Raw genomic sequence first — 12,271 nt, 5'->3', positions numbered from 1 at the left:
AATTGCGATTTGCGATTTACAAATCAAATCACTATAGTGGAAAATACTTCTCATGATTTGTATGATAAAGTAGCAACCCTAGCGATTTAAAAATCACTAGCGATTTGTAATTTTGCGATTCAGCTGTGTAGTGGAAAGAGCCCTAACTGTGAATAGGCCCATAGAATTGTACGGGCAGTGAGTTGACATGCATAATTATTCTGCAATGCAACTGAGCACTGTGAACAGGGCATCAGACAAAGCAAAATGTTTGCACCAAACTACCAATAATGATCATTTCAGGGGAAACTATAAGTGTGAGAATTCATGTTCCCACCACATAGTTTGGCCTCCCTTTCAGCAATCTGCAAAGCTGTATAATTGTCAGCGGATCTCTATTCTTCTATTCTTATTTCTTGCATTGGGGCTCCTCCCACTAACCATCTTCTAGAATAGAAAAGGTCGTGCAGTGTGTCTGTACAATGATTGTGCCTATGTAATCACAAACAATCATTTTAGGCTAAAATACTTTAGCAGGGAGCATGACATACAAATCTGATGTGAAAAGTACATGCTGTTATAAGAGAGTAGCACAGTGTCTCTGAAGGCTGAGTACTCACTGTACATGCTGATCTATGAGAGTAGCACAGTGCCTCTGAAGGCTGAGTCCTCACTGTACATGCTGGTATAAGAGAGTAGCACAGTGCCCCTGAAGGCAGAGTACTCGCTGTACATGCTGGTATAAGAGAGTAGCACAGTGCCCCTGAAGGCTGAGTCCTCACTGTACATGCTGGTATAAGAGAGTAGCACAGTGCCCCTGAAGGCAGAGTACTCGTGTACATGCTGGTATAAGAGAGTAGCACAGTGCCTCTGCAGGCTGAGTACTCGCTGTACATGCTGGTATAAGAGAGTAGCACAGTGCCCCTGAAGGCAGAGTACTCGCTGTACATGCTGGTATAAGAGAGTAGCACAGTGCCCCTGAAGGCTGAGTCCTCACTGTACATGCTGGTATAAGAGAGTAGCACAGTGCCCCTGAAGGCAGAGTACTCGTGTACATGCTGGTATAAGAGAGTAGCACAGTGCCTCTGCAGGCTGAGTACTCGCTGTACATGCTGGTATAAGAGAGTAGCACAGTGCCCCTGAAGGCAGAGTACTCGTGTACATGCTGGTATAAGAGAGTAGCACAGTGCCTCTGCAGGCTGAGTACTCGCTGTACATGCTGGTATAAGAGAGTAGCACAGTGCCCCTGAAGGCAGAGTACTCGTGTACATGCTGGTATAAGAGAGTAGCACAGTGCCTCTGCAGGCTGAGTACTCTGTACATGCTTGTATAAGAGAGCAGCACAGTGCCTCTAAAGGCTGAGTCCTCACTGTACATGCTGATATAAGAGAGTAGCACAGTGCCTCTGCAGGCTGAGTACTCGCTGTACATGCTGGTATAAGAGAGTAGCACAGTGCCCCTGAAGGCAGAGTACTCGTGTACATGCTGGTATAAGAGAGTAGCACAGTGCCTCTGCAGGCTGAGTACTCTGTACATGCTTGTATAAGAGAGCTGCACAGTGCTTCTAAAGGCCGAGTCCTCACTGTACATGCTGATATAAGAGAGTAGCACAGTGCCTCTGAAGGCTGAGTACTCACTGTACATGCTGGTATAAGAGAGCACAGTGCCTCTGAAGGCTGAGTACTCACTGTACATGCTGGTATAAGAGAGTAGCACAGTGCCCCTGAAGGCTGAGTACTCACTGTACATGCTGATATAAGAGAGTAGCACAGTGCCTCTGAAGGCTGAGTACTCACTGTACATGCTGGTATAAGAGAGTAGCACAGTGCCCCTGAAGGCAGAGTACTCGTGTACATGCTGGTATAAGAGAGTAGCACAGTGCCTCTGAAGGCTGAGTACTCACTGCACATGCTGACATAACAGCATGCTTCTGAAGGCTGTCACTGCTGCGTACTCACTGAACATGCTGGTGGTCCACAGCCCGTAGTTGCTGGTTACCTCCTGCTGTTCGCTCTGTAGCTTAGTATGTGAAGACGCTGTTAACACCTGTTGTGACATTATGTTTGTGTAAAGCATCCCTGGCTGCCGTCCTACTGGAGGTCGAGCAGCAACACTGCTTCTCTTGTGTTCCCAGTGGCAAGCAAGAAGCCTCTTTTCCAGGAAGATTGGTCATGTTGTGGGCGGTATCACTTTACAAGCCACTCCCCCAGCTGTGCAGAATATGTCAGATAGCCCACTTAGCTTTATGCTGTGTTTGCAACATATCACTACTAGAATGCCACCCATGCAGCTCTATTTCAATCTAATTAAGTTCACAAGTGGCACTAATTACCCTGCATCTGTATTCTCCATTCCCATTCGCTAGTATTCCCAGGAGCTAAAGGTGAAATCCAGACAAATCTAAACACACAGTTTGAGTATAAAAAGTTTCATGTTTTAAATCTAGCCCCTATAAGTAACTTAAAGGCAACCTCAAGTGAGAGAGATATAGAGGCTGACATATTTATTTAATTTTAAACAATACTAGTTTCCTGGCTGTCCTACTCATCCTCTGCCTCCAATACTTTTCTATAGAACCTGAATAAGCATGCAGATAACCTATTTCTGACAAGATTAGTTTGTATGCCTGTTTAATCTCCTTAGCAGTAATCCCGTTTCAGGCTCGGGATGGAAATCTGCAGCTCAGAGCGGTAATCCCGTGCCTCAGTGTGTTATATGAAGTGGTTACTGCAGATCTCTCTGTGGTATGTTTTTTTTTTCTTGTTTTTAGGGTCTAAAAGCTTGCGAAAAAATTGCACAGCTTTGTGACCCTAAATCCAGAAATTATCATAATGCCAGGGAGGTTAAAGGACAACTGTAGTGAGAGTTATATGGAGGCTGCCATATTAATTTCCTTTTAAGCATTATCAGTTTCCTGGCAGTCTATTTGGCTGCAGTAGTGTCTGAATCAGGCCAGAAACAAGCATGCAGCTAGTCTTGTCAGATCTGACAATAATGTCAGAAACACCTGATCTGCTGAATGCTTGTTCAGGGTCTATGGCTGAAAGTGTTAGATGCAGAGGATCAGCAGGACAGCCAGGCAACTGGTATTGTTTAAAATGAAGTAAATATGGCAGTCTCCATATACCTCTCACTACAGTTGTCCTTTAAGGTGTGTGGCTCAGACCCTACTGATGCCAGAATGATCAGCAGCACTGCCAGGTAACTGGTACTGTTTAAACGGAAACAAATATGGCAGCCCCCATATCCCTTTTACTTCATGTTCCCTTTAAACTGCACTTTTTTAACCTGCTGTTAGTCTTCCTCATTCCCTACCCTTTTTCTTCTTCTCGTCCTCCCATGTAGCCCTAATCCCAAACCCTTCATCTAAAGATACTACATTAATAACTAGCAAAACCCCTAAATGTATATAAATTCCCTGAACATACAATCATGTCGGATGCTGTACCTAAAGTGGAAAGTGATGCTGAAATTACACCAAGATAAGGTGAGTCCATATTACACTACAGCATGGAGGCATGGGTGCATTCCTCTTGTGGTCATACCATTGCTAAGGCTCTCTCCATTCATTTCAATGCCTTGTCCTAAACCCTTGCAACAAGATAAACAGAAAAGAGTAAAGAACCTGCCTTACGGGAGACCACAGTGATGACTTCATCAGTATGCCGCTTCTCTCCACTGTCCATTCAGCAGTCTTTGAGGAAAGTCCATAGTTGAGCTGTATTTAGTAAATGCAGTACAATAACTTGAGGCCAGGGAGCTGACTCCTGTTTGATGGGAACCTCTTTCTGATCACATAACTGGTAACTGACAGATCTTCCTCCTGTAGACACAAAAGAGGGGGATTTGGCATAGTGCATGCTGATCACAATCCATTTCCATAATATAACAAGCCCTTCCTACACTTTTACCCGCTGAGTCGATTGTTCAAGATTATTTTGGCCAACTCTCGGGCAGTGACTATTCATGCATGATTGGAGTATGTGTGGTTGACTTTTAATGTGTTGGAACTATAATTTGTTTTATTTTATGCATTATTATGCTTTATTTATAATGCTTTTATGTTTAGGATAATTATTTTGTTTTATTATATGTATAATGCACCAATATGTTACATAGCAGGAGAGTATTGAGATCATTGGAACACCTGTAGATTGGTGGGACTATCCAGCTTTGAACACAGCATGTAGCTTGGGGGAAGGAGATCTTACCTGTAATGTGTGAAGCCTACATGGGCAACCAAGCCAGAAGGCTTTAGCTAGAATTAAGCTTTCACATTAGGTCAACAGTCCTTTGATGACTAGATTTACATTTTTGCACACATACAGTCTATTTGCTTGGGCCACAAATAACTGTGGCGTCAGGGTTAGATGTAGGTCTCCATGGCCAAACAAAGTTTGTATTAACACTGATATTAACAAAACAAGCATGTAAGGGTTATCACATAGTAAAGCTTGACCTCTTCAGCTGTCCTAGGTGGGCAGTTTCCAGCAGTGAGGTAGGGCTGTGGGGTGTTAATCCACGGCAGGATTTGCCATGATATTTAATTTAGTCTGGTTAGCCCTTGCCAAGTAGTGCACAAAAGATGGTAGGTGGCAAAGAGACCTCGATGTTTTGAAGCTGTGAAAGGGTTAATGAATAAATGATCAGGGATATGGGTGCAATGAAACCCTCAGTATACTCACAGTCTCTGGTGGGGTGAGTCTTCATGGTCCTAAATCTGTTTTCTTTTTCCTGAGTGGCTTATTCTGGCTTGTCTGACATGCAGCGTGTGCACACACTCTCTCAGGTTCTCTGGGGGTCTCATCTCTGTTTCGTGTGGGGGAGCATCCTATATTTAGTGTTCTGGGACAGAGCCCAAATATTTGCTGAGATCAATGAATACCAGGAGTGAGGCACAGAGGTGTAGAGAGACATCCTCAGAGGGGGAGGGCCAAGACCGGGCATCGAGCAGCCAGGAGACTTAAGCAGGAAGAGCTGTTAGAGAAGTTAGGTGAAGGGCAGAGACTTCCAGAGGACCCAAGTTAAGGGATGGTGCCCAGGCTCCTGGCTTGTTTGGTGGTCTCATTCTGTGAATCCCTGGATGCTCTTGGAGTCACTGTGTGGGGTCTTGTCGGGCGGGGGTCTCACGGGAAGTGTAGAAACTGACAGATGTGAAATAGCCTAGTGAGTGATAAATATAGAGTTCTGCTTCATATTACATCTGGAGAGCCAGGAGGGAGCGAGCGAGAGAGAGAGAGAATCAGAGACATTTGGGGGAGAGGAGATACGCAACACAAACTGATGATGAAGTACTCTGAATTCTCACAGCAGAGCTGAAAACTTAGGAAGAGACCGCATGTGAAAAGGAGAGGGACTTGATGTAAGCACTTGACTAAGAGACTGACACATCAGCCAAAGCCAAGAAACAGGCATGTCTTTCATTGCTACACCTGTTGTAGAGACGGCTTCCCGAGAGAGACATCTGTGTTGAAAGAGCAAGCATGAGACTGCTGAGAGGGCTGAAAGATTGCTGAGGTTGTAAGAAATCTATGAATACAAGCCGATAGAATCTGAGTAAGGATTGGGGGCTCGTAGTAAAGCATAAGCAGCAGTGATATCTCAATAGAAGGTACACAGCCCTCTCAACGGGGAGGTCATTTTTACATTTTCGGCAAGTGCATTTATACACCACAGCTGCTTGACTATGGATATAAACTCTGTTGTTTCGGAAATAAGCCGGCCCAAGGGATCAAATGAGGGCCAGTCGGCCTCCAAACGTTCATCCTCTAAACCTGCAAAGAAAAAAGCTAAACGTGCTACTGTTTATTTTGAGGTGGAGATCCTGGACGCCAAGACGAGGGAGAAGCTCTGCTTCCTGGACAAGGTGAGAGGCCTCCATGTGATTGGGAGCTTAGAGGAGTGAGAAGGTGCTGAAATGGAAATTGGGTGGGGCGGTAATGGAGAAGACAACAGATGGGGTAGGAAGTGATGGGTCACTAATTGGGGAAGTGCTGATGGACAGAATTGTTTGATGTTGAAGAGGAAGGGATGGATCATGTTCTGTTCAAAACAGACAGAAATGCAATGTTTTCGAACCGCTGTTATAATAATGTTTATCAAGGAAAACCCAATCAAAGGCCAACTACCCCCCAAAAAATGGAAATCTCATCTTTGGCTGGTTTTCATAAGTTGAATCAGAATTTCCCTTCTCTTCATTTAAAAGATTACCTAAGTTAAATAAGACAGAGACTGTCATGCTGCACTCTGTCTTAATGATGGAGTATTGTGTGTGTGTGGCAGAGTTTAAGGGTTAAATACTGATCTGTTGTGTCATTCCCATACACGTGGTTGCTCCACCCCCCTTCCCCCTTGGAGAATAGGCTGTTATGATGATTTTTGTTTCAAAATTGCTGCCGAGACTCCAGCCACCTCCATCTGCATTGCTGCGGTCTGCCCCATCTCAGCAGCCGCTGCCTAATTGGTGGCTGACAGATCTGGGGGGTGGGCCGCAGCAACAGAGGCGGAGGTTTCCAAAGAGCTCCAGAAACATGTCCGTGACTGCCCTGTTGTGGAGGGGGTGGAGCCTCACCTGTGATCTATCAGGTAAGTATTTAGCCCTGCGACCCCCCCCCCATCAGTCCTTATTAAAACAGAGCTTAGGTACTCTTTAAATAAGGGCCCATATGTTAGTTTCCTAACCTCTTTCACAGGGCCATAAGGAAATTCCTTTTGTACAGCTGTGAGGAATCCATTGGGAGACAGGTGACCTCATTCACTTGGCTTTGTGGTTCCCAATGAGTTTGGATGATGGAAATTATCACCATTAGTGCTCCTCCAAGATATAAAAAGACAACATCTTCATTTGATCATCAAAAATGAAGCTGCCAGATCGAAGTGTAATTGGCCTTTAATTAAAGAAGTAAATGCACCCTAAAGTGAGAGGAATATGGAGTCTGTCAGCTTTATTGCCTAATAAACCATGCCTCTGCCTCTAAAACAGTGATGGCTAACATTGGCACTCCAGCTGTGGTACAACTACAAGTCCCATGAGGCATTGCAATACTCTGACAGCTCTAAGCATAACTCGGGGAGGCTTAGGCATGATGGGATTTGTAGTTTTGTCACAGCTGGAGTGCCAAGGTTAGCCATCACTGCTCTAAAACGTGGGCCTAGGGTGAGGTCTGGCTGGTGTGGACTCAAAAAACACTTTAACCAAAAGATCAGCATGACTCCCAGGCAACTAGCATTCTTTGAAAAGGAGTAAAGAGGACAGCCCCATAACGCACTCACTTTTTGCTTAGGACAATTGAAGTGAGAGGCATGTGGAGGTTGCCATATTTATTTCCTTTTAAGCAATACCAGTTGAATGTCTATTTAGCCATAGCCCCTAAACAAGCATGCAGCAGATCGGGTGTTTTTGACATGATTGTCAGATCTGACAAGATTATCTGCCTGCTTGCTTCTGGTGTTATGCAAACACTACTGCAGCCAAATAGGCAGGGCTGCCAGGCAACTGGCATTGCTTAAAGGGAAATAAATATGTCAGCCTCCATATACCCCCCCTTCCCCTACAGTTGTCCTTTAAGTTGCTGAGCATGTGCCTCACAAAGCCATGAGTTTGGAATGCTGGAGAATAGATAGTTTAGTGATGTAATCACAATTTCCACTACACCCGAATCCGGGCTGAATCTGCAGCGCTTCCTCTCTCGCAAGAGAGGAGGGAAAACGCTGCTCATCTATTTAGTGGCTTGCCGTCCAGATCCCACTGTGGTGCAAATCCTGACGGCATGCTGCAGATTTATGCAGCACAGAGCCAACTCCCTATAACTGTGCATGACACAGCTCAGCGATTCGGGCTGCGGCTACGCAGCAGTATGGGAGCTGTGGCCAAATCAAAAACAGCCGCTCCTAGTGGAAATAAGCCCATAAGGTGGCCACTAACTGTCCAATTTTTAGCGAAAAATTGTTCAAGCGATCAGAAGTTCTGATCGGATTGGTTGTAAATAATCTCCGTTGGGGGCACAATCGATTACGATCAAATTTTCGTCAAATCAAAATTTGGATTTTCTTGTTGGTTGTGATAGATGGGAAGCAAAGATTGGTTCGTTGATGGTGTAGTGAACGATTTTTCTTCCGATCAGAATTATCTGATTGCTCCAACGATTTTTCACTAGAAATTGGATCGTTAGTGGCCACCTTTCAGTGTCTGAGGTTATTTCAATTTCAGAAAGTGATTTTACATTGGATACAAGTCCACAGATGTCATGGTTTCTTTACCACAAGTTAAGTTATTATTAAAGGGGCACTAAGGCGATAAAATGTAAAATACATAGACAAATAAGCAAGGCTTTTATTCTTTATAAAGATAGTTCCTAAAAATGATTTAAACAATGATGCTGGCCAGCTTCCCGGCTTCCTACACAGTTTTTCGGCAGTTGGACAGAGCAACTGCCATTTACTAAGTGCTTTTGAAAATAAATATATCCCTGAGAATCCCTCATGAAGAGATGGACTAGTCCAAAACCTGTCGCTTCTGTCAGATTTCTACTATCTACTGTAAGTGACAGCAGCATAGGAGAAAAGTAATTTATGGCTCATTTTACTCTGGAAAAAACAAACTCTTATTTGTAGATGTTTGCTCATATTTTAAATGTTACAATTTTTCGCCATAGTGCCCCTTTAAGAACCAATGATAATGAATGGGCTGTTGCACGCTTAAATGCATTTTTTCTTATCAGTTACATTAGCTTCTGTGGAAAAAGTGACAGTTTTCCCACATACACACATGGTGTGCGGAAAACGCAGATGTGTGTTTTCAGCCAAAGCTGGATAATCCCAGGATGCAGGTATTTTGCTGAAATGCGATTTTCCCAAGTCCTGCATGCTGCATTTTCTCCTTGTCCAGTGAAGATGGCAGTAAAATTGCAACAAAATCACACCGAAACCGCATTGCAGTTTGCAGTGTAAAAGAAGCCTTAGAGCTGAATGTAATAAGATGTATACATACCTGGGGCTTCCTCCAGCCCCATCCGCTCGGATCGCTCCCACGCCGCCGCCCTCTGGGGATGCAGCTTCGGGAACCGGGTCCCATCACTGCTGTCAGTCGGCTCCAGTCTATGCACGAGAAGTGCGCCCTCTAAGTATCTCTCTAGCAGCTGCTGGAGAGATACGCAAAGAGCGCACTTCACTTACATCAGACTGGAGCCAACTGACCACAGTGATGGGACCCGGTTCCCAAAGCTGCATCCCCAGAGGGCGGCGGCGTGGGAGCGCTCCGAGCGGATGGGGCTGGAGGAAGCCCCAGGTATGTATATATCTCTTTATTACATTAAGCTCTGGTACACTTTAAGGTGACCAGACATGATTTTACAGTTTTTTTTTTTTTTTTTTTTTTCATAAAAACAATTCTATGGAAAATTTCTGGATCAATTTTTTTTTAGAGCAGCAAAATGGCCGCCCCTTTGGAGACATGCACAACTGATGAGCAGCGGGCAGTACGGGGATTCCAGTGTGCTGCTTCGGCACGGTTAGTTTAAAATTGGGACGTCAACACTGACTGATGCCGCGTCAGAGTTGACATGCACTTTTAAACTTTCTGAGCCACTTATAAACCTGCCGAAGTGACACACAGGAATCCCCATTCAGCCTCTTCATCTTCTGACGAATGGATGTTTTGTCACCTTTGCTACCCAGAAACCGGATAACCGCCCTCTCCTGCTCTCATGCACGTCTCCAGGGGTGTGGCCATGTTGCTGTGGTGGCTTACGCCACATCTCCCATCAGACCAGGATAGCTGGTACCTGAAACAGAAGAGCACATGTATCTCCTGTTTATATGTGATACCGGTCTAACACTTTATTTTGGACATGTGACCACTCTGTCACAATAATGTTAAAAAGGATGTAGAATCTTTTTGCTAATAGCATAACAAGAATGGTTTCAGGTAATTGGAACTTAAAGCGAACCTTAGATTCTTACCTATGTAGAGGGAAGGCTCTGGATACCATAGAGCCGTCCTGTGGTTCCATCACTGGCTCCAGTTGAATGTACAGGGTGGGCCATTAATATGCATACACCTTAATAAAATGGGAATGGCTGGGGATATTAGCTTCCTGTTTGTGGCACATTAGTATATGTGAGGGGGGAAACTTTTCAAGATGGGTGGTGACCATGGCGACCATTTTCAAGCTGGCCATTTTGAATCCAACTTTTGTTTTTTTCAATAGGAAGAGGGTCAAGTGACACATCAAACTTATTGGGAATTTCACAAGAAAAACAATGGTGTGCTTGGTTTTAACTTAACTTAATTCTTTCATGAGTTATTTACAAGTTTTTGACCACTCATAAAATGTGTTCAATGTGCTGCCCATTGTGTTGAATTGTCAATGCAACCCTATTCTCCCACTCTTCACACACTGATAGCAACACCACAGGGGAAATGCTAGCACAGGCTTCCAGTATCCATAGTTTCAGGTGCTGCACATCTCGTATCTTCACAGCATAGACAATTGCCTTCAGATGACCCCAAAGGTAAGTCTAAGGGGGTCAGATCGGGAGGCCTTGGGGGCCATTCATCTGGCCCACATCGACCAATCCACTTTCCAGGAAACTGTTCCTGAAGCTGGCACGTTCCCTGAGTTTTTCCAGCAAGATGGTGCACCACCACATTATGGGTGTCAGGTCCGAGCATTCCTAGATGAACAGTTTCCTGGAAAGTTGAATGGCCCTAAAGGTCTCATGATCTGACCCCCTTAGACTTTTATCTTTGAGGTTATCTGAAGGCAATTGTCTATGCTGTGAAGATACCAGATGTGCAGCACCTAAAACTACGGATACTGGAAGCCTGTGCTAGCATTTCTCCTGCGGTGTTGCTATCAGTGTGTAAAGAGTGGGAGAAGAGGGTTGCATTGACAATCCAACACAATGGGCAGCACATTGAACACATTTTATAAGTGGTCACAAACTTTTAAATAACTCATGAAAGAATAAAGTTATGTTAAAACCAAGAACACCATTGTTTTTCTTGTGAAATTCCCAATAAGTTTGATGTGTCACATGACCCTCTTCCTATTGAAAAAACTAAATTTGGATTCAAAATGGCCGACTTCAAAATGGCTGCCATGGTCACCACCCATCTTCAGAAGTTTTCCTCCTCACATATACTAATGTGCCACAAACATGAAGTTAATATCACCTACCATTCCCATTTTATTAAGGTGCATCCTACTAAATGGCCCACCCTGTACATGCGACTGGCTGTGTCTTCGGTACTCCTTGGCAGACTTCGGAAGTACTTGCGCCCCCCTAGTGCTTCCAATTATGGCCACCCCTGTTCTGCAGATGCACAAGCCCCGGACTTGCATGTGCATAGTACTGATCTGATCCACTTGTCTTCCAAAGTACTCAGTCTCGGGGAGTCTGGAAGAGTTATTCGACCTAGCAGGTTAAAAATGTTCAATGAGGGCAGCACTGGACCAACGGGACAGAGAGGGTACCGGGAAGGCTCCAGAATCCTTCCTCTTCATAGGTAAGTATCTAATTCCCTTCAAGTTCACGTTAAAGCAAACCTGAAGAAAAAATAAATGTATGAGATACTTAATTGAATGTGTACTACCAATGGTAATGAATTACTAACCTAGAAATGAATGTCAGATTTTTATTTTCAGTTTAATGCTTAATTTTGAAGATTGCATCAGACTGTCACCACTGCTTTTTAGAATCCAAACTCTGCGTTGTTGAGCTGAAAGAGAAGTAATGAACCTTTCTTCACAATCTTTAAAAGTGAGTACACACGTCGGATTTTTCCAAACAACTGGTTGTTTGGACGTCAAATCTGGCGTGTGTACAAACAGACGTTCAGCTGATAAGACTAGTTTTGACGGATCCGCTTGGCGACCGGTCGTTTGGAAAAATCTGACGTACGTACCTTAACAGAAGTCTTGTCTCACTGTTTTTCAGCTGTTTTGGCTTCTATTTACTTTTCAGGAAACCAAGCTGCTGACAAGCTTATTTGCATAGATAACTCAAGGTTTTTGGTTTTTTAACTCTTGCAACACTGGAAATCCGAACAGGACCTCAGACAAATGTCTTATTAGGACTAGAACTATATGTACCTATGTTTATCTTATCATGTCACATGTCTCCATAATCTGAATGTGGTTTTACTGCAAAAGGGCCGGTTCTCACAGATGACTGCCGGCGACTCGTTTTTACTGATATCAAACGCCTTTGTGCTACTGAGCCGAAAACAGTTTGGCATGGTTTCCTGTCGGTTTGTTGTGTGTTTTGAGACCCTAGGGGGTACGGAACC

General features: G+C 44.2%; 1 protein-coding gene across 2 annotated transcripts in view; it reads left to right on the top strand.

Moving 5' to 3' along the window:
* LOC137562788 (very-long-chain enoyl-CoA reductase) overlaps positions 1-12,271 on the top strand; it is a 73,630-nt gene that overhangs the window by 21,741 nt on the left and 39,618 nt on the right. The window contains exon 2 of one of the 2 annotated variants that reach the window (XM_068274483.1): positions 5,795-5,845. In XM_068274483.1, coding sequence (XP_068130584.1) covers positions 5,795-5,845 — 51 coding nt within the window. Of the gene's footprint in view, positions 1-5,154; positions 5,846-12,271 lie in introns of those variants that run through there. The other variant, XM_068274482.1, reaches the window with a different exon arrangement.

This window comes from Hyperolius riggenbachi, chromosome 3 (assembly GCF_040937935.1).
Source record: "Hyperolius riggenbachi isolate aHypRig1 chromosome 3, aHypRig1.pri, whole genome shotgun sequence".
In the NCBI taxonomy this organism is placed as follows: Eukaryota; Metazoa; Chordata; class Amphibia; order Anura; family Hyperoliidae; genus Hyperolius; species Hyperolius riggenbachi.
Note: the sequence above shows the minus strand (reverse complement) of the source record. Positions and strands in the feature narration are given on the sequence as shown.